Genomic DNA, 21693 nt, shown 5'->3' with positions numbered 1-21693 from the left:
CGGCGCGCGGCGCCGCAGTGCGGGCAGCGGGATCCGCGCTCACCTGGGATCCCACCTGAGATTCCCACCTGGAATCCCACCGGAGATCCCGCCTGAGCCCGGCTCTGAGCTCAGCTGAGCTCACCCGAGCCGACCTCGCCATGGTTCGCTTCGGGCTGACCGTCGTGCGACAGTGAGTACGGACCGCGCAGCCCCAGAGCCGCGGGCGCTCGGAGCAGCTCCCGCTGCCTGCGATGGGCAGGAGTGAACCCTTTAGTTTTTATGGAAGTTGAGCCCTAGATTTCTCCGTCAGAGTGAGAACTGCGCGGGCAGCAGGGCAGGGGGGGATTTTACCCCTCTGCTCCGCTCTGGGGAGACTCTTCCCCCTGCAGTGCTGCCTCCAGCTCCGGGGGCCCGGCACAGGAAGGACATGGAGATGTTGGAGCGAGTCCAGAGGAGGGACACCAAGGTGATCAGAGGGATGGAGCAGCTCTGCTGTGAGGAAAGGCTGAGAGAGTTGGGATTATCCAACCTGGGGTGACCTAATTGTGGCCTTCCAGGACCTGAAGGGAACCCACAAGAAAGATGGGGAGAGACTATTTCCAAGGGCCTGGAGTGACAGGAGAAGGGGAATGGCTTCAAACTGACAGAGAGGAGGTTTAGATTGGATATTAGGAAGAAATTCTTCCCTGGGAGGGTGGGGAGGCCCTGACACAGGTTGTCCAGAGAAGCTGTGGCTGCTCCATCCCTGGAAGTGTTGAAGGCCAGGTTGGACAGGGCTTAGAGCAACCTGGGATAGTGGAACGTGCCCCTGCCCATGACAGGAGGTTGGAACTGGATGATCTTTCAGGTCCCTTCCGACCCAAACGATCCCATGGTTCTGTGATTTAACACTTAATCAGTAAAACTGATTTTCCTTTCTCTTTTTCCTCCTGTTAAGAGAAACTCTTCCCTTAAAGACCTGGATCTTGCTGACGTGGTGCTGTGACCACAGTTAATTTTTACATCAGCTAGAAAACATGAGCCTGGATCAATTTGTTGAGCTTGAAAAGTTCGTGTGAGTTTCTTGCAGGCACTTTAGAAAGATGCCAGATCATTCACCAAAGGGATGGGAGCTCATTTTAAAAGTACTGACCTTCTGTGAACAGAACCTGTTTGAGGCTCATCTTGAGGTCCAGTTGGCCAACACATGCCTTTCATAACAGGGCTCCAGAGTCTTCCAGCAACTTTATCCTCTCCAGCATGGAGGTGTAGTTGTTATAGATAAATTATGTTGCGTTGTTGATAAATCTAAGTAGTTACTTCATTTCGTTTTATTCCAGGTGGGTTTGTCTTAAAAATATTTGATAGCATGATTGGGGCTGACTAGTTGAAAATGGATTTTTGTTGTTGTAAAACCTTTAGGTGCATCCTTTTGAAAAGAATCTGTGCTGTATTCTGCTTTTCTCATTCAGGCTCTGCTGTCTCTTGGTGTCCAATATAAGAACACTTTTGAAAATTCAGTAAACCGATTATGAGTTAATTTTTTTGTTGTTGTTTATAATCTCTTTCAGTGGAGAAACAAGATACAACAAAGACAAGATACTACAAGGTTAGTGTCAGTTATTCTGCTGGAAAATTGTGGTGTGGAAAATTACAGAATAATAATGTAAAAAGATGGTTTAAATGCTTGAATTGTTCAATCCCAGCTCCTTCTAGGAAGGCAGTCTTTATTAGATGCATTTAAAGCTAGACTTCACCTTAGTGGCTGCTGACTTGGACACCCAAAACTGGAAACACACACTGGGCTGCTTGGATGTCTGTTGTAGGAAAATCAAGGCATCACTACAAGGAACCTGCTGGGGTTGTACTCTGAATAAATGAACTTTATACAATGCTACATGTCGTGAGGAAAAGCTCATGCTTCTAGATTTTCTTGCCTCTGTTTTCTACCTCTGTGGCATTGCTGTTTACAGATCTTGCAACAGGGCTTTGTGCTCATAGTAAAATGAATAAAGAATATTTCCCTGCCTTACTTTCTTGAAAGTACCAATGATGTATTTTAAATTCCAAGCTCTCAGGGTCAAATGATGTGCAGTGGGTTTCTCTCCCCTCTCCAGAATAGCAAGTGAAGGTAGCCTTGTGTTTTTGGGTTTTAAGTTTAAATTTGTCAGAGGTATAGATTAATATAAATATCATTGACAGTGATCCTTCTGTGTTCCTATCCTGTACTCCTTTTTTTTTTGTTAAAATTGTGTGACTGAGTTTAGGGAAGACCAGAAGAGCGGTAACTTTTCCCAATGCTTGGCTTTCCTGAAGGAGAAGAATTTTATTATGACTGAGCAGACTCTTTATTGTCATACTTGCTCAGCTGCTCAATGATCTAAAATTTGCATGTCTTAATGTTGATGGGTTTTTATTTTGCAGGTCAAGGAGTGGATGAGCCACTCTCTGCAACTGGTTTCAGACAAGCAGATGCTGCTGGTGTATTTCTCAGTAATGTGAAGTTTACTCATGTCTTTTCAAGTGACCTCCTTCGAGCAAAGCAGGTGAGTGCTTCTTGAGGCAACAGTTAGCTGCAAAATTCAGCATTTATTTATAATTGATGATGCAAAAATAATGCAAGGAGAGCCAAAAGCTGTTTTGATGGACCCGCCACTGCAGTTTGACTTGTGTAGAACTGCAGGAAGCCTCTATGGGTAGGGAAATTTTGTTGAGAACAGCTCAGTTGGGAATCGATAAAGGCCAGCTTATTTTGCAGGATTTCATGTACTGTTGTGCCTGTGGATTTGTGGAATAAGTTCTGAGGAATCCAGGCCAATATAGGCAAGATCAAGTTTTGCTGTGAAGTCAGAACAAGGATCATTAAATGTGCAGAGGTTGGATTTTGCCAGGAACGTCACACCTCTCAATGCACCTTGATGCATTAAATGTTAAATAAAGAGGAAAAAAATGTAAAGTACTGAGTGGGATTACAGGTGATTTTGTGTGCAAGATTATGAAATACTCAAAATTAGGGAATCAGAAGTTTTAAAGTCAGAGATCAGTTGTTCTAGGACATATTTCCTGTGGAAGGCAGTGATTATATTTTAAATCAATAGTACTTTCTGACTTTCATAAAACTGTCTGGGCTATGTGCCTGCCTTAAGGGAATTGTGTTTGGATTTTTTTCCTTATATTGGAGACAGCCTTTTCTGTGGAAAGCATTTGTACTCTCACAATGTAGAAGACAGACCTGAATTTTTCCTTTGCCTAAAGGACATGTGTTTTGCCATTTGTTTGACAAGCTATCCAGACTTGGTGAAAGCTTTTCCAGAGATGTATAAAGGTGCAGTTTCCATGTGGTTGGAATTCCCTTTCTTGGCAGCTGCAAATCTCTGAAGTGTCTTGTTACTAAGCTGTCACTTCATAGCTCAAGTATAAAAGGAATGTACAAATCCTGTTGAAAAAGAGGAAATTCCAGCATATAATCATACAATTAACTACACTATTCATATAAACAAGGAAGTGGACTTGACCCTATCTGAATTTTGACGTTATTCTGTGACAGAAATTTAAAGTTGCAAGATAAAGCTTTTCCTAAGAAATATGTTAAATCAATCATAAAACCTTGTCGGTACAACAAGGCTGCTGCTTCTTTGCCAGAATCCAAGGAGCCTTTTCCAAGTGAGTTATTTGAACCTCAGTTTGGGTGTGGCTGTTTGCACAACACTACCAGCAGATATTACCAGTCCAGAGTTCATGTGAGCCCAGTACAGCCTTCACACTTTGGTGCATGTAGGAACTGAGCAGGTTGGCCATCCTTTAGTTCCCAGTTTAAGAAAGACAGGGAGCTGTCAGAGGGGATCCAGTGGAGGCCACAGAGATGATGAGGGGTCTGGAGTATCTCCCTGCAGGAGCTGGGCCTCATTAGCCTGGAGAAGACTGAGAGGGGATCTCATTAATGCACATAAATATCTCCAAGGCAGGAGCCAGGAGGATGGTGCTGGGCTCTTTTCAGTGGTGCCCAGTGACAGGACAAGGAGCAATGGCCACAAACTAAAACACAAGTTCCACCTCAACATGACAAAGAATTTCTTTCCATTGAGCCCTGGAACAGGCTGCCCAGGGAGGTCGTGGAGTCTCCCTCCCTGGAGACATTCCAAACCCACCTGGACACATTCCTGTGTCCCCTGCTCCAGGTGACCCTGCCTTGGCAGGGGAATTGGACTGGATGATCTCCAGATGTCCTCTCCAGCCCTAATGATTCTGGGATTGGCTGTGGCAGCCAGGCAGGTGTCAGACAGATGTTTTTTGCAGTTGGATTAACTGAACAGTTTTTAGGACCTGAGTCTGTCCCATGTAGTACATGTGAAGAATGTGTGGACACGATGGATTTGTGAGCAGTGTTACACTCAAGATGGGGCTTTTATCCCAGTAAATCCTGCTGCCCACCTTTCATAGGTGCTAAGTGTTTCAACTCTTCTGGACTTTGAATTGTGAAGGAAAGTCCAGAAGCTTTTCCCAATCTAGGCTATATGTCCAATTCTCACAAAATTCAGCTGGAAAACTTTTTATTTTGTTGGTTTGGGTTGTTGGGTGCTACTGATGTGATTCACCTTGGCTGTTGTGGTGTAACATGGTCTCTGTTCCATCCCATTGATGTGACTGTATATTCACTTTTTAGACTGCTGCTGCCATTCTAGGAAAGAATAAGTTTTGCAGAGATTTGGAAATCAAGTATGATGCAAGACTGCGAGAGAGAGTAAGTGCCAGAAGAATTTGTTTTAATATCAAATACTGAAGAGTTTGAAAATGTAGCTTACTGCTGATTGATATCTTGGCTTATTAAATCGTAGATTTAACAGTGGAGAGCACTATTTGCTGTGTTCTTAATCACCAAAAACTGAACTCTTCACATCAGGGACAAGCAATTGTTTGCAGAATTGTGAAGCAAAGCCAAAATTTAGTGATAAACGTTGTAACTGTGATGCTTTAATGATTTAAATAAGGTAATATTTATTGTTTAAGGAGCAACACATGACTGTAGCATTTCCTGTTTGAATTCTTTTTTCTCTCAGAAATTCCAGCTCTTCCCCTGAGACCAGCAAGTTAAATGCCTCCCAAACTTCTTTAGTTGCTTTACCACCTGACCTTTTAGAAAAATATTATGGCTCATGATAGCAGATTTTAGAAAGAATAATCTTACGTCTCTGTTACACTGTTTTATATGGTGTTTTTATGGATGTATGGAAATGCCAGTACAGTGTCTGCAGGTCACTGCTTGTGAGTCACTACTCAGGATAATGGGTATTAAGTGATTTGCACAAAAAGAAGCAAAGTTCTTTAGAAGAACACGTCATTGACCCTCTTAAGAAACTTTTATTCTCTCATGCCTTGCTTTCGTGATTTTTCTGGAAAAATCTTTAGCATTAGGATTTCATTTCCAGCAGCTTCAGGGCACTGATTTCTTCATGTCTTTCTTAGTGTTCTTAAAGTGCTGCTATTCTGCTTTAGAGAAGGGGATTGAGAGACTAAAGGTATTTCAGTATATTTAAATTCTGAAGACTGTAGTAATTTATATATTATATTCCATGATAATTATGTTAGTGGTAATGAGGGATTAATCTGCAGAGACTTATCCTCTGCTGTGGAGATTTCAGAAATGTGTAGAGAAAACATTTGTTTCTTACTTGTGAAAAATAATTCCCCTTGGTGTTTGTGCAAATGAAAAGTAAATGGAGTTTATCCTCATGTGAACAGCTGTGCACAGAAGTGTTTGCAGTTACAAAGACACTTGAATTTTGTTAGCTAGGAGTGTCATTGGAGGAAACAATCTCAAGCTAAAGATCAGGCTGAAGGTCATGTTTTCAATATCAGTGCTTTAAATGAGATGCTGCTCTTAATATATTTGTCTACCCAGCATATATATATATATACACACACACATATCTGTAAAAATATATATTTTATATATATATATAAAGAATACATAGTTTTAGAAAAATTTTAAATAGCAAATATAAAGATACCTCCTCCCCCCAAAACTGGAATAAAATATGAAAGGTGGTTAAACTTTCATGTTACATTAGAGAATCCAAGAAAACAAAGCTGTTTGCATTGTAAGGGGAACAGGAGACTTGACACATCTTGACAACCCCTCTTTTTGTACCTTGTCCCTCACAGAAATATGGTGTTGCAGAAGGAAGGCCCTTGGCTGACCTCAAAGCTATGGCAAAGGATGCTGGAGAGCAATGTCCTTCATTCACCCCCTCTGGAGGAGAAACACTGGATGAAGTATGGTATTTATTTATTTATTTGTGCCTTCCTTTTCTAGGCCGTTTTATCAGTGCAATTGCAGCTTGTGCTACTTAGGAACTTACTGAGAGCTCAGCCCAACCAGAGGTAGTTGTTTTTTAAGCTAAAAACACTACTTGACCTTATAACAGTGGCTGCCAAGTAGGAAATCTCTTTGTAACTGAAATATTGACTTTGAGATTGACTCCTCATGAAAGAGGAGGATTTGCAGGAGGATGGTGGCAATTACTCTCAGCCTCGGCTTTCAAGGGGAGTTTGTACAACATCCAGTAATTTGACACTGACTTCTGAGCCTTGTCTGTGATAAATATTTGTCTTTTAACTGAAGGAGTTGTAGCTCAGGTTTCTGAAAGTCAGAACCTCTTGCTTTGTTCACAAGGATCTCTTAATTCTTCACAATCTCTTCATTCTTCACAGCGATCTCTTTGTTCTTCCCAATGTTCCCTCCTGGTCTTTCTCTTCAGGTGAGAGAACGTGCGAGGGATTTTTTTGAATTCCTGTGCCAGCTGGCTGTTGGGTTGGAGCAGAAGGAGCCTGGTGCATCCAGCAGAAGCTCAGGAACACCTAAAGAACAGTTTGTTTTCCCTTGGACAAACCACTGCAGTGAAGGAGAACCGAGTTCTGAGGGCAGTGGATCCTCCAAAATATTAGATGCCAATATACTGGTGGTGAGTCATGGAGCATACATGAGAAACTGGATTGGTTATTTTGTTTCAGATCTCAGCTGTACTTTGCCAGCAAATTTAACCAAGTCCCAGTTGTCTTCTGTCAGTCCCAATACAGGAGTCAGTCATTTCACTGTAAAACTTGAAAATGGGAACCTGTCCAAACCTGAAATCACGTGTGTTTGTCTTAACCAAGACTCTCACTTAGTGGATGTGGGAGCTGAATGTGTAGCTTCAAAAGTGTTTTAGCAGCCCCTGTAGGGAGAGGTGGATTTAGATCATTATTTTGCTAAGCATGGGAAAAGTATCTGTAGTAATTGCTGAGACGGACTGGAGTTACTGACACTAAACTGCAAGTGCTTACCATCCTAAAAAACCTCAAACTGCATGGTCCTAGTGCCCAGCATAAGTTGTCAGTAGCAAAATAAAACAAATATTCTTTCTGAACAGAAACATAACACTTCAGTCACTTGCATATCTGCTCTTATAGCACATAATTTGAAAAAACTCCTTTACTTTACTCCATAATTATTTTTATGACCTCCATGTAAAAGAGTTGGGGAGGGGAGAGGAATGGTACCTCAAAGATGAGCTATACTGTATTCTTGTTTTATTACAAAATGCTATATTGTAATATCAAACATACATGTTGTCTTAAAATAAATTTTTGAATGCAATAGTATAACCTAAAAAAGGAGCATTGCCTAGTGGGAAAGGTTTGGTGCAGACTCAGGGGATGTGGCTCTGGCACTAAACAGCTGGGAGACTCTGGGAAAATCTCCTTCCCATTTGTAAAGTGGGAATTCTGATATACCTACCTCGCCAGGAGTATTTCCTAAGAAATTGTTCAGGTTGTTGTCATCTCTGTTGAAGAGCACTGTACACAAACATAAAATATTTATTTTTAAGCTGCAAGCAGGAAGAGGAGCCTTATGTGCACATAGTTGCAATAATGGTCTCTCTTCTAAAAAGGAACTTTATCAATAAGGGGAGTTGTACCCAACTAAAATCCTTCTGTCAGTTCAGTCATACACTTGATTCTGTGAATATTTTTGCCTAGAATTAGGCAAATTTGATTGCTTGGCGATTTTTTATGTTAATACTGCATTCTTTCCCCTCTGGGATGTTTGTAGTGTTACTGTGTAAGCTTATCTGGTTTATGTTATTTATAACATCCATGTATTTTTTCTTCATTTGCATATTTTAAGCTTGTTAAAAAAAAAACAAAAAACAATTAAAGGCTCCTGAATAGAACTTCCATTTCATCTGTATTTCTTGTGAGGTAAAAATCTTTCTTAATATTACTCAATGAATAATGAGTATGAGAAATGAACAATTACTCTATGAAGCTTTGTTCAGATCACACAACTTCCTTTTTTTTTTTCCTACAAAACCCCAGGCTGGACTTTTACTGTTAAAAAGACTTCCAGGGCTGATGGTTCAGTGCTGTCCTGCCTCTTAACCTGGAAGCACAGATGTAAAAATGTTAAGGACATGCTTAAAATTGCTTGCGACTGTACAAAATTAACTGTTTGACTCAAGTTTTAATGTTTTATAATTTTTAAAAATAGTCAGTTCTCTGGGCTGCTTGTCCAACACTAACAGTGCTGAAATGTAGGGGATGGAGTGGGAAGTGTTCAGTCCTGTGGTGACTGGAGGTGGGATTTTAGAGTTGTGTTCTCCAGCACCTGGAAATGAACATTAGGCTTTTTACCTGATTTTTACCTGTTTTTTGCCAAGCAGGGCTTGTTTATCCAGCAAATAACCATTAAACCCTCTGCTGCTGTATCTGGAAATGAGTCCACAGAGAGGAAAATATATTTTTGACAGATGGTGTGGCTGCCCCATCCCTGGAAGTGTTGAAGGCCAGGTTGGATGGGGCTCTGAGCAACCTGGGGTAGTGGAAGATGTCCCTGCCCATGGCAGGGGGTTGGAATGAGATGATCTTTAAGGTCCCTTCCAACCCAAACCATTCCATGATTCTAAAGTGGCTTATCTGATCTGTAAAAAAATGGATATTTGTATTCTGGTGTCAGCAAGGTTGGTCTTTCAACCTCAAACACATATAATTTGAAGGACTGGGTGCCCTTAAGTTGGGTTGGAAAAATCCTTGGTAGCCAACCATTATTAACCACATCATTGACCCAAACAGTAAGTTTGTACTTGTGAAATTAAAAAGGACCTGTTTAAAATCAGAAGTACAGAGATAACAGTGGCAGCTTGAGGAACTACTCAAGACTCGTTTAAAAGTGTCCATAGCACTTTTTCCCAACTAAAAGAATTCCTTCTCAATGTACTGAAGGAAATAAGTTGTGTTCTCAGGAAGGAAAAATAGGAATGTGGGGCTTTTGCACAGGCTCCTTGAGCTCCTTCCTAGAGGCATCTTCCTGGAGGGCTCCTGAATACTAAATGATGGTCACAGCCAAGGAAGGTAGAACAGTTCTAATCATGACTTATAACAGACTTAATGGCAGAGGGTGGGATAGGAGTTCATTCTTACTTTGCTTGTCCCTGGCAGTGCCTGTTTATTTCAGGAAGGGCAGTTACATAGCAGGAGGTTCTCCTGTCAGTGGTTTAAATTGCTTGAACTCTTCTGGAATTGCCATGTCCTCAATTTTGTCAGTCATTTCATTGATACTTCTTGGAGCCAGAGTTACTGAGTTGAAAATGTGCATCCTTCATCAGCTGAAAGATGACTGGAGATACATGTTTTTTCTCCCTAAGTCTGTAACTTTTGTCAAATATTTCAAAACACACTAGTGATTTATGTGCTTCTCAGTTTAAAAGAGTTCTTTTTCTCTCTTTCTTGCCTACTCTCAAGCAGGTAATTAACATTTTATTCTTGCTGATGATGTAAATAACTTAGGAGAACATCTACCTTTTTAATAAATGCTTTGCCACTGCTTGGGTGATACTCTTCCCAGAGGGATTTTTGACTCTTCCTCTATAATAGACTTTGCCTTCTTTAATGTGTTTCTAGGTGGTTAAAATTTAGACCCATGCTAAGAAATAGGATCATGTCTATAGGATTGTTTTCTTGATTTTATTGTTACCAAATCCTTTCCTCTTTTGGTAACTCTTACACAAGGCAAGCAGATGGTAGGATGAAAAATACCACAGGGTGAAACCATTCAAGTTTTCTAAACAGCTCCTGTATTAATGAAGTAACATTTATTTTTCAGTGAAAAACTTATGAGTCAGAATCTCCCAATTCAGACTTCGTAAAACACACTAAAATGGTGCAAACACATCTGCCAGTGACCAAGGGAGTACAAGTAATCGTGTTCTGCAGTTGCCCTGTTGTATTTTTTCCTTATTTATCTGCACTTGACATTGTAGACTAGCCTAGATGATCTTATAGACTGCCCTAATATAGTTATTTCACCTTTGTTTTGTCAGATGTAAGGTTCTCTATGCATTAAAAAGTCACTAATTCTGGAAGCTTCTGAAGTTAATTCTAACCCCTGTTTTCTTTAGGTCTGTGTATAGTGCTGCTCTTTTCAAGTCTTTAAATCGGCACTGAGACTAAATCTTTCTTCTTGCTTTTTTTAATCAAGTGACTCTTGTGCATTTGTGCAGTAATTCCGTACAATTTGTTGGGATCATGGGAAAGGAGAGCTGCAGTGATAGATGCTTCTGTTAGGAATAGCAACAGAACATAAATATTTGAGGGATTACTCAGTAGTGGGCAATGGATGTTTTGTCCCTGTGATGTGCCAGTCTCTAATTAGCAGCAGAAGACAAGGCCTTAACTGCAGAGTGGATTTTCAGCAGTAGCTGCCAAGATACGAGAGAGGCGGAGAAAGCAGATCAAGCTGTTAAACACACTACCAGGATCAGGAGAATTTTGGGTGATAAGAAAATGTTACATTCCTTTTGAACACCTTTCTAGGGAGGTAGTGCTGAAGTAAACGTTACAAACTTCTCAACTTGCCTGTCTGACTGTAGCCAGATCTGGCAGAACTGATGTGTGCTTGAAAATTGGTTTTGAAACTGGTGAAAGTTAAAATAAAAGCTGTCTTGGCAGGCTTTTTCATCTGAACATCAGGAGAGAAAAAAAAGTGGCTGTGGAGATCACCAAAAACAAGAGGAAACTCAGCTCCTTTCTGAGCTGATGTTTTCTTTTGCTGAAGAGCCCAGTTGTATTCTGCTTCCAAAACAATAATGTTTCAAAAGGTAGGGGAGTTGTGGCCTCCTTTGATGAAGTTGTTCATGTTTAGCCGGTGCTTTATCAGACCAGGCTTAATTTGGAAAAGGTGACAGGAGAGAAAAAGAGCAGTTTAAAGCACATGGCAGCTCCTGTTCCTTAGTGTTGCTCCACCACCATCATCTCACAGGTCTAACCTCCAGCAGCCATCAGGGGAGTGCTTTGGCAGAGAGCTCTGGTACTATCACAGTTTCCTTCCTCTAAAATAAAGATATCTGCTTCATTCCCACAGTTCTCTGTTAGGGACTGTTTTCCAGACATAGCCCTGTCTTTGCAATAGGAGGAGTTTTGGAGGGGGTTTCTTTCTTTTTTCCTTCAGAACATAATTTAGATCAGATGCATTCTCTATCTAAGCTTTTGGCTGCCTCAGATCCACAGCCCACATGCCTGGACGTAAAATATGTCAGATTTCCCCCAGATGTGTCCCTCTTTTGAGGGCTTTGGCCGTGAGCCTGAGGTTTTTGGATATATAGTGATCCCAAGGCAAATGGCAGCTTCATGGGCACAGTGTGTGAGCTGCTTTTCCGACATCCATGGATATGGAGGATCTGTGCATGTGGGGTAAATCCAGTGCTGTTCAGGAAGGTCTCCTGAGCTGAGATAGCTCTGCTGTCACTTGCAAACAGCTCTTGGATTCCTGGCATGCAGGGACCCTGTGGGACTATGGATGCCTCACCTGAATGCCAGAAGCTCCTGAGAGCACAATCAGAGGATATGGCACAGGAAGATACTGGCATAAAAACCACAAATCATGAGTAGGGTGTTACCAGTCACCAAAGGAATGCACTTGAGGTCCAGGCAGAACCCCTTTGGATGTAATTCTTTCCTTGTGGTGCCCAGTTGGCTGATCCATCCATAGCTGAACAGAAGAGGGGTGATGCAACAGACTTGACTGTAATAAATCCTGAATATATTTTGGAATATATCTTAAAAAGTTAATTTACTTGAGCTTAAAGTTGAGGTAAAAAAAGAAGGTTTGATTTCAGAAGGACAAGAATCGTAAAATTGGTTTAGTGATGTCAAGTATACTTAAGAATCACAAAAGTTTTATAACCATAGAATAGCAGAATGTCCTCAGCGGGAAGGGACCCACAAGGATCATGGAAGTCCAACTCCTGGCCCTGCACAGGACACCCCAAGAATCACACCATGTGCCTGAGAGTGTTGTCCAAACACTCCTGGAGCTCTGTCAGCCTTGGTGCTGTGCCCACTGCCCTGGGGAGCCTGTTCAGTGCCCAACCACCCTCGGGGGGAAGAACCTTTTCCTGATATCCAACCTAAACCTCCCCTGACACAGCTCCAGCCATTCCCTTGGGTCTGTCACTGGTCACCACAGAGCAGAGATCAGTGCTTGCCCCTCCTCTTCCCTTTGAAAGCCAAGAATTAAAGAATTTAGTATGCTCGTGTCAGATGAAATCACTAATCTTTATCCCAGAATAAAGCACATCTAAAATTACACATCTTTAAGCAAATATTTTAAACAGATCTGTCCAACTGGATGTGGAACCATGTAACTAGAGAATGGGAAATAAAGTAATTTTTATTTGAGAAGGGAGGACAAAGCAATCTTACAGGACTGCCAGTTTGACCTTGATAACACTCAGGGCTGAATAAATTCTGAGGGAGAATGTAATTACAGACAAGAGGGGTAAATGAAACCTGGAATATAATTGAGTTTTTACCATAAGTAGTTCATACTTACGTGAGTGGTTCTTTGATGAAATAACATGTATAGGCAAGGGAAAAATGATGGTGAATTTTAATTCAACATTTGACACGATGCCACAAGCTTAACTGGAAAAGGTAAGTGTTACTTAGGAGATAAAAAAAGGTGAAGTAGGCATGCAAGCAGTTATTGGGCACAGGAGTAAGTAGTAATGTCCAAGGTGAAGCACTGAGCTTGAGTAAAATCAGTATTTAAGTTCCTCATGGATTTTTTTTTTTGTAATAAAAACTTTGAATAAAATTAAGAATGTGGAAATGTTCATGAGAAAGCATCATCAATAAGTGTGTGGGGCAGAATAACATGTAGAGGAGGAAATGGTGAATTTGAGGAGTGAAATCAAAGACATGTCTTGAAATTACCTATTGCCAGCTCAGGCTCTTCAATCCCAATGACAAGAATTCCCCCTATGAGCTGGAAGAAAATTGTTGAAACAACAGAAGAGGAGAATAACTTGAGGTAACATTGACCTCCTTCCTAAGCTTGGTGCTTACCCTGAACGCTCACAGGCAGGAGTGAAGTTCACTTTTGGGCACACGAATGGTACAAGCCCTGTATCTCATTTAAATGCTCAGAGTAGGGCTGAAGAAGGGCAGACCTACTTAATAAAGCACCAAAAAAGTCATAGAAATGGAAGTTAAATTTAGTTAACTTGCCAGTCTTGCTACTTCTTGAGTCTTCTCTGAATCACAGACTGGGTCAGGTTGGAAGGGACCACAGTGGGGCATCTGGTCCCACCTCCCTGCTCCAACAGGGCCATCCCGATGCACATGGCACAGGATTGCGTCCAGATGGTTCTGGAATATCCCCAGTGAGGGAGACTCCTCACCCTCTCTGGGCAATCTGTTCAGTGCTCGGTCACTGCACAGCAAAGAAGTTCTTCCTCATGTTCAGGTGGAACTTCCTGGGCATCAGTTCCTGCCCGTGGCCTCTTGTCCCATTGTTGGGCCCCCCGAGCAGAGCCTGGTCCATCCTCTGCCCCCTCCCTTCAGATACTTTTAATTTACCAAGTATCTTTTACCCTAAGATCTTGGAGCCAGGTTCACAAATATTTCCTAACAGGACTGAACTGCCAGACCAGTGGTTTTCCACTGCTTTTGCATTGCAGAATTCCCAGTAGAGGTGACAATCCCTCATGGTCAGTCTAGACCTACTAAGACATTGTTTTTCTCATCATCTTTCACAAAACTTTTATACTTGTGGTCCCTGAAACAGCCAGGGAGCTGCAACCTGTGAGGCTGGAACTCATGGGATAGGGGGACACAAACATTTTCAGACATACCTGCTACTCAAATCCTTCTGGAATGGGGGATTTAGGCAGACAATGCAGAATCCACCATTTGGAGAAAATGAAAAGTTTATTGGTGCTTTTATAAAAGGAAATAGTCTCTATTATACATTATTATAAATATTTATAAATATTCTGTGGGATTTAAGACCCACACAAATAAATAAATAAATATTGCAACATAAATATTAATGCTTTCTTACCAGCTGGTGATTGCCAGCATTTCCATTGAAGAATTAATTCTTTTGATATTTTGATACAGTTGTCTATAGCTACAAATACATTTTTTTAATGCAAAATCCACTGTGTATTCAGTCTTAGCTTAGGCACTAAATCCCCTGGCTACTAAGAGAGTGAGCAACCTGCTTACTTTGTTCTAAGGTATGAATATAGAGATGGTATAGAGATTAAACCCCACATTTCTCATCAAAGTTTGATATGGACAGAGATTCAAATTGTTGTAGGTCCATTGTCTTGGAGTCCCAGAGAGCCTGTGGAGCTTCCAACAATTTATGCAAAAGGCAAACTTTGCAGTTGTACTTGAAGTCCAGAGTTTTCAAGGAGCAAAAGCCAAGAACAGAAATCAAGTGAAGTTATTAAATAAAATCACACCTCTCCACTGTACAACAGACAGCAAGGTAAAAAGTCTTGCTGCATTTTGAATAAGCAAGAAAAACAACTCTCCACCCACCTGCAATTCTCCTGAATTCCTTAGAATCACTCATTTCATTCAGAAATTAATCAAAACCATGATGAGTTTAGAAAAATAAATGATTTGACAGAACTCTTGGTCTAATCCTAATCATTTGGCTTGTCCTGTGCTCCCTAGAATTTACATGAATTAGGAATCACTCTAGGTAGGAAAACTATTCTAAGAGCAGTATCAGGACCTGTGACTTTTCTAACATGAGTTGAATGTTATAGATAAAGAGATATCATGTATTTATACATATATAGGGAGAGAAAAAGAGATTATTTAAATGCTGTCAGCAGGACAGACCCTGTGCTAAATCCAGAAAAAGTCCAATGAACACAGAAAAACACGAGGGGCCTTATTTTGATTTTGTTGCACTGATGTAACTCCAGTGAATGGATTTCTGCAGAGTTGCATCACAAATAACTTTCAAAGTAAAGTTATCCATAACATACATCAATCTAGGGAAAAAGTTCTGTAAATGAGAGATCTCTTGATTAATGGTAATTTCACTCTTACAAATATAAAGCATCTAATATCTGCTCAGAACTGAATAGAATTATGGATGCTAATTAGATGCTCCTTTCTAAACACATACCTAATTTTCATTCATTAGATGAGAGTCTTCATTATAGTCAAACTATTAACAGTTTGACACTTACGAGGCATAAATGTTTGGATTTTTTTCCCCCTGTGTAGTTCAGCAGTATGCAAAACAAACCATCTTGACACACACTATTGATTATTAGTAATCCTAGTACTTCTCTCTAGGTTAAAAAGATGCAAAACTAGTGATCTTTACATTACTTTTCCACATTATGATGCCAGAATTCAGTGAATGTAGAACTGTGACAGAAAAGCACTTGACAGACAGTGAGACTCCTTTTTTCCCAAACCTCAGCTTTGATTCAGAAAGTGTCCATAATTGCTCTGTTTACACAAGACCATTTAATCCTGTCCTGTCCTTCTGTCATTTACTAGTTTTCCACGTGTGGTGCTCTTATAACAGCAGAGTGGTCATTTTTTGACTCATAGGGGCATGAAAAGAGACTGAAGCTCCAACTTAAAAGCTAAAAACATAGAACGGTTGGGTTGGAGAGGACCTTAAAGATCATCTCATTCCAACCCCCTGCCATGGGCAGGGACACCTTCCACTAGCCCAGGTTGCTCAGAGCCCCATCCAACCTGGCCTTCGACACTTCCAGGGATGGGGCAGCCACAGCTTCTCTGGGCAACCTGTGCCAAGGGCCTCCCCACCCTCCCAGGGAAGAATTCCTTCCTAATATCCAATCTAAACCTCCTCTCTGTCAGTTTGAAGCCATTCCCCCTTGTCCTGTCACTACAGTTCCTGATGAAGAACTTACTCAGAAGGAAAATCCTTCTCTGGCTTCCTTGTAGGCCCCTTCAGATAATGTATATATTACATATATAGCACTCTGCCAGAGAGTTTGTCTGCTGTCTTTGAACACTCAGGGACAGTGCAATAAGAGGATTCCCTGTCTCTGTTGGAATGTCAGATGCTCCAGGTCTCTTCCCAGTTACATCAGCAACATAATATCAGTTTCTCAGTTCATTCAAGGGATTTCTTTTTTCTTCATTGATGGAAACTTAAGGTGATTAGGATCCTAAAAGGTTTGATTTCTATTATTCTTTTAAAAAATATATCTTTTCAGTCCACAGAGCTCCGGCTGGAAAAGTTCAACTTGCTTTGTCAGTAATGTGTCATCTCTAAGTACAAAATTTGAAATATAAGGAACTTTTCCCGATGTTTCCCATTGGACATTCAGACTGAGAGTGTGTCAGACAGTTAGTTCCCTTTGCCTCTGTCCTCACTTTGCAGGCGCCGGGGTCACAGTTATCTGGTGATGTAGAACCGGGGGCTCGGGTACCTCCGAGCGTCCATCATGGCATGGGGGTCATCGGGGTTCACCACGTCGTTCTGGTTGATCCTCACGGGTTCCCTGGGCACGTGAGAGAAGTCTGCTTCCTGTTGCAGGGGAGAGCCAAGCCCAGAGGTCTTCCTCTGCGGGACTAGGACCTGGTGAGGATCCATCGGGTCCGTGTCTGCACTCCTGGTGTTCCTGTGGGGCTTGGGGGTGTTGAAGCGGAACAACGGGATTTCGTTTCTCCTGGATAAAAACTGGGAGTATGGTGGCGGGTTTGTGCCAGGGAAATAAGCTTGCTTAACTCTGCCTAAGCTCACCAGGAAGTTGTGTTTGGGAGACTGGTACACATCGTATCCGTTCTCCAGTGTCCTGTGGTTGAACACACAGTCCTCTTGGCTGAAGTAATGCTGAGGGGAAAAAAACATGACACCTGTGAGCAGAGGGATTTGGCACAAGTTGAAGAGGGAAAGAGGGATGAGATCTTGCTTTCTAATCTCCCAGGTCTGTAACTGAGACAACTCAGTAGATCTGAGATATGTGCCCATGTTTTCAGCAAAGGTATTTTAATGATAACATTGTTTTCTTTCAGAGGGTCCCAACCCATGGCTCTGTGCTAGATCAGGAATTCTGACTGGTCCATCACTGCATCCCATTTTGACCTCGTTTACCCAAGCAGCATCTCAGATGATTTTAGTCAGCTCTACAACTCAGTACAATCAAAGAGGAAAGGAAAGTATTACCTAAGTGGCACATCCTCTCTTAAATCTGCACCTACACAGGTTTACCCCGCCTGGGCAGCACAGCAGCAGGCTGCACCTGCCCTTCAGCCTTGAGGCTTAGCAGAGGTCACTCACCGAGCCAAATATGTTTCCTTTCATGTCCATGCATAGGTAACGTCCACTCTTCACCCCTGTGATTATTACTGAGCCAGCACCCTCAGACTTGATCATCAGGGCACCTGTTTAGAAGAACGAAGATGTCAAATCCAAGATCTGGTTCGACCCTGCGCCACAGCCTTACAGATCCATGGGTGCTCTGGCTGGAAGTGCCCTGTGGGAGTCCAAACCAACCTCCCACATGACCTGGGGCGTTGTCCACCCTAGATCAGGTCAGCTGTGGCTTTGGAAAGCTCCCAGGATGGAGACCACGTCTCCAGGTGCCCTGTTCCAATGTTGCACCAACTAACCTCCCAAAGACAACTTTTTTCTCTGAAGTCCCAGATCACAGTCTGGGGACACTGCCCCTAGTTCTGTCCTTGGCAGTTTGTCTCCCCCGTCTCTGTGACTGCCCTGTGGTGTTTTCGCTGTTGTGCCCAGCAATGGCACAAGAGGCCACGGGCAGGAACTGATGCCCAGGAAGTTCCACCTGAACATAAGGAAGAACTTCTTTGCTGTGCAGTGACCGAACACTGAACAGATCGCCCAGAGAGGGTGTGGAGTATCCGTCACTGGAGACATTCCAGAGCTGTCTGGGGACAATCCTGTGCCATGTGCTCTGGGATGACCCTGTTGGAGCAGGGAGGTGGGACCAGATGACCCACTGTGATCCCTTCCAACCTTACCGGGGGTTTTTGCCACCCCGGGGCAGAACTTTGCAGAACTTCCCACCTGCCTGGTGTCTCGGTGGTGCCATGGTGACCTGGCAGCAGTTCAGTCACCCTCCCTTTCATAACCCCTTCTGTTGTCTGATTTCCACCCTTCCTGCTCCACTATTTCCAATCCTGGTGTACTTGTTTCATGGCAGATATGGGAAAACATGACATTTTCCTGCCTGTTGTTCCCTAAAATCCCACACTGGTTCTTGACTAACATACCTAAAATGAGTTTTATAAAATCTTTAAATATGCAGGAAGAATAACATGACAGTGCAAGTGTTCCTGTAAGTGTTTCCTTAGCAATTCCTTAAAAAAAATAGAACATGATCCTTTTTTCTCCTTGAATAAATTATAACTTTATCCTTATATGTACTTTAAATATATTATGCAAAAACACCGTTCTGTATGCTTAGATTTTTAACTGAGTGTATAAAGAAGATGCTATAAGAATAACTTAACTTTATGTTGCCTACCTACTTGTGATTTGAGTGCTGCTAAGACAGATATTGACAGACATATTTTGAAATGCTATAAAAGAACCCCAAGTCTTAAAAAATTCACCATTTTTTCTACTAACTAAAGAGTTTGGGTCAAGTATTTAGCAAAGGAAGAAATTTAGTAAACTATTCTATGTTTAAATAGAATAATAAAATATACAATAAGCATATAATAAAAAAATATACAGTAAGTATTTAATAAAATAAACTGTGAGGAGACAATTTGAGAACTTTTTAGTTATACTAGAGAATAGTTATTTCTCATGAACCACAAAGGCTTAGCACTTCTTTTATGGCCCTTCCTAGTTTTCCCCTTTTAAACTGACCTCTGTATACCCATGTTCTATGCACATTCAAAGTTAGTTTTGTAGTTATCAGCCTTCTACTCCAAAACACAGATTTTAGGGCTGCTATCAGTTTTCCAGCACTGGTGTGGTGAGTTCCTTCAGTGCAGTTCCTTTGGGAATACTGTCACCGCAATGGGAAGCAGCTGTTTTGGGGGATGTCATCCCCAACCTCTGATAGGAACTCCCACAAGAAGCTGTGGGTAAAATCATGAAGCGAAGGATAATTCAGGTAGTTTTTGCTTGCAGAGGAAGCAAAGGACTTTACTAAAATTCCCCATCCACTACATTTCTTCGGAGTCATTTTATTTTTTAAACAAAAGAAGGATTATAATTACGCATGTTTTCCATCCCGTACCCATGCTTGTCTGCCTGCCTAAGGAGAAGAGGGGATTTTTTATAGGTAGTGAGAAAGTAAAACTGTTGTTCTCCCTCCCCTGCTCCCGTGAAGGCTCAGGATCCATAGGAAGCTACTCACTGTAGATGGTTTGGTGAGGGGCACCATCGATGTAGCCGTCGGCATTGATTTGGAGGTGGAAGCTGTTCCTCTCTGTGTCCGTGTAGAGGTGCATTAGGCCATCTCCATTCCCCCAGCTGGGATTCAGCAGTGGAGAGGAGTTGGGGAAGGCAAAGGTAGCCTTCAGGCTGCAGAGTACCAGGAGCAGGGAGCTGCAGGGTGCCATGGATCGCCTTTCCATGGTCAGTCGGGATCTGCAGCTGGATTCGCCTCCACGCTCCTTGCTCGCCCTTGTGCTGGAGTGTGGATCCTCAGATAGGTTCCCTTCTTCTCTGCAGAGGCTTATAAAGGGCAGCAAAATGACATCACACAGGAAAACCTTCTCCACATCCTTGATTTTTGGCAAAGCAACATTTTAAGTGTCCCGAAACCTCAAGGGAAGGATCTCTGGCTAAGGTGTGGGGGGGAAAAAATGTAAGGTTTCTAAAGACAGCTCACGAAAGCTAATCATATGTTCAAATGTTATCTACAACCCTGTGACATCTGAAAGCTTCCCACGCCCCTACTGTTGGATCCAGGAAGGGCAATCCACTGCACTTGAACTGAAGGGAATGACCCTTCGGACCTGAATTATCTTTCTTTTTTTGCAGGCATGTTTATTCAGATTCCCACCTCCCCTCAGTTTCCAAACTGCATTCTGATCTAGCAAACACATTGAATAGAGCTGAAATTTTGTTGCAAACATATGAAAAGGTGGTATTAGGTTGCCCTGGGCCTGATCCCTCCTTAATTATGGTGTAAATTCCACACCAAGCCTGTTGGGATGATATTTGTGTCACTGCATTTAAGCAAAGGGGACTTGATATGAGAACACAACCCACTTCAAATAAACTTTTATTCCCTTTTATATTTCCGGTTTTATTTTGAGCCACCTAAATATCTGAAGTTGGCCAAACAGCTGAAAATTATGTGTAAAACACTTAAAAACTGGATGTTTGTTCCTGCATTGCACATCCGACTGGCAGTTTTACAGTCATACAGGTTTGCTTGGGCAGTAGTTATGGGGTCTGAATCAAACCTGAAATCACTTATATTGGCCCATTTTTAGTATTCCAGGTACAACAGGCAAGCTTGGAGGAGCTGCAAAGGGACACAGAGTATCCTGAATTGGAAGGGACCAAGCTAAAAAGTGATAAGTGGATAGTGGTGTAAAAAATGTTCCAAGATACAAGCCCTGCTTCTCAATTGTCCTGCCAATGATCTGTGTCTTTAGAAACAAATCTGCTTTAAAAACAAATGTGGTTCTATTTATTGTATGAAAATGCTGTGCTAAAGGGACACTGCACACGGGGGAATCGTAGGAGTAACAGCTTCTATAACGAGACTGTGTTAAGATTTCTTTCAAAAGTTAATATAAAACTGAGGAGCACCAAACAATAAATGAATAATTTTCTTTGATGAAACCCAAGGATTTTAGTTGTAGCAGTGTTAGTTTTGGTTACAGTCTCTAGTTGGACACAGCATGAAAAATCCTGAGTTTCATTAACAAGCTGTGGAGCGGCGCCATCAGCACATAATGGATTGATAACATCAGTGGATTGATACGACTGTAACCCAGTGCAAAAGTGAATCTCTTTTTTTTTTTAATTGTTTAAAATTAGCAAAAGCCTGCCAAATTCTTCTGCCACACCTGTGTAAATCCAGAGGCTTGCATCAGTGTATGTTCACCTGTGTAAATGACAGCAATTTTTAGCCAAAATGTATAAGGGTCAGGTCTTAAGCTGAGTAGCCTGACAAAGCTTGACAACCTGACAGCTTGTCCAGGCTACAGATATTTTACTGGTTATAACATCTGAAAGGTTTTAATTTAAAAGATAGCTGTGAAGGAAAGGAGAGTTATTTTTTTCTTCTCTTTTTAAAAGCGTTATCTCTATTTATTGTTGAAATTATCCACCCATACTTTTTACTCTGATATTAAAACAAGTGTTGGAGGTTTTTGTTGTTTTGCTTTCCATGGTTTTATTTTTCCCCCTTTATTTAGACTCCCATGGAAATGTGGGTATGGATTCAGGAGCAATTGTAA

At 41.7% G+C, this 21693-nt stretch overlaps 2 protein-coding genes across 3 annotated transcripts; one reads left to right on the top strand and one right to left on the bottom strand.

Moving 5' to 3' along the window:
* The first annotated feature begins 3 nt into the window (after positions 1–3).
* On the top strand, positions 4–7815 carry TIGAR (TP53 induced glycolysis regulatory phosphatase). 2 transcript variants are annotated; one of them, XM_027701123.1, is made up of 6 exons: positions 4–172; positions 1533–1570; positions 2386–2507; positions 4625–4702; positions 6124–6239; positions 6720–6833. In XM_027701123.1, the coding sequence occupies exons 1-6, from the start codon at positions 141–143 to the stop codon at positions 6721–6723; spliced, it is 390 nt and encodes a 129-aa protein (XP_027556924.1). In that variant the 5' UTR covers positions 4–140; the 3' UTR covers positions 6724–6833. The 2 variants fall into 2 exon arrangements, with proteins under 2 accessions (XP_027556924.1, XP_027556923.1); XM_027701122.1 differs by having other exon boundaries at positions 6–172; positions 6124–6234; positions 6720–7815.
* Positions 7816–16094: 8279 nt separating this feature from the next.
* FGF23 (fibroblast growth factor 23) lies at positions 16095–20165 on the bottom strand. The gene is made up of 3 exons (XM_027701124.1): positions 19632–20165; positions 17573–17676; positions 16095–17125 (listed from the first exon to the last, which is right to left on the bottom strand). Exons 1-3 carry the CDS (start codon positions 19849–19851, stop codon positions 16688–16690), a joined length of 762 nt encoding a protein of 253 aa, XP_027556925.1. The 5' UTR covers positions 19852–20165; the 3' UTR covers positions 16095–16687.
* Positions 20166–21693: the final 1528 nt, after the last annotated feature.

Source organism: Neopelma chrysocephalum, unplaced genomic scaffold (genome assembly GCF_003984885.1).
Source record: "Neopelma chrysocephalum unplaced genomic scaffold, ASM398488v2 Primary Assembly neopelma1_149, whole genome shotgun sequence".
NCBI lineage: Eukaryota > Metazoa > Chordata > Aves > Passeriformes > Pipridae > Neopelma > Neopelma chrysocephalum.
Note: the sequence above shows the minus strand (reverse complement) of the source record. Positions and strands in the feature narration are given on the sequence as shown.

Excerpts from the sequence above, each read along its gene's own strand:
- TIGAR (XM_027701122.1), top strand. The coding sequence starts at position 141 with ATGGTTCGCTTCGGGCTGACCGTCGTGCGACA. Across the intron at positions 2,508-4,624 it reads ACCTCCTTCGAGCAAAGCAG|ACTGCTGCTGCCATTCTAGG; the intron begins GTGAGTGCTTCT and ends TTCACTTTTTAG. Across the intron at positions 4,703-6,123 it reads ATGCAAGACTGCGAGAGAGA|AAATATGGTGTTGCAGAAGG; the intron begins GTAAGTGCCAGA and ends TGTCCCTCACAG.
- FGF23 (XM_027701124.1), bottom strand. The coding sequence starts at position 19,851 with ATGGAAAGGCGATCCATGGCACCCTGCAGCTCCCTGCTCCTGGTACTC. Across the intron at positions 17,677-19,631 it reads CCCTCACCAAACCATCTACA|GTGCCCTGATGATCAAGTCT; the intron begins GTGAGTAGCTTC and ends TCTTCTAAACAG. Across the intron at positions 17,126-17,572 it reads AAGGAAACATATTTGGCTCG|CATTACTTCAGCCAAGAGGA; the intron begins GTGAGTGACCTC and ends TTTTCCCCTCAG.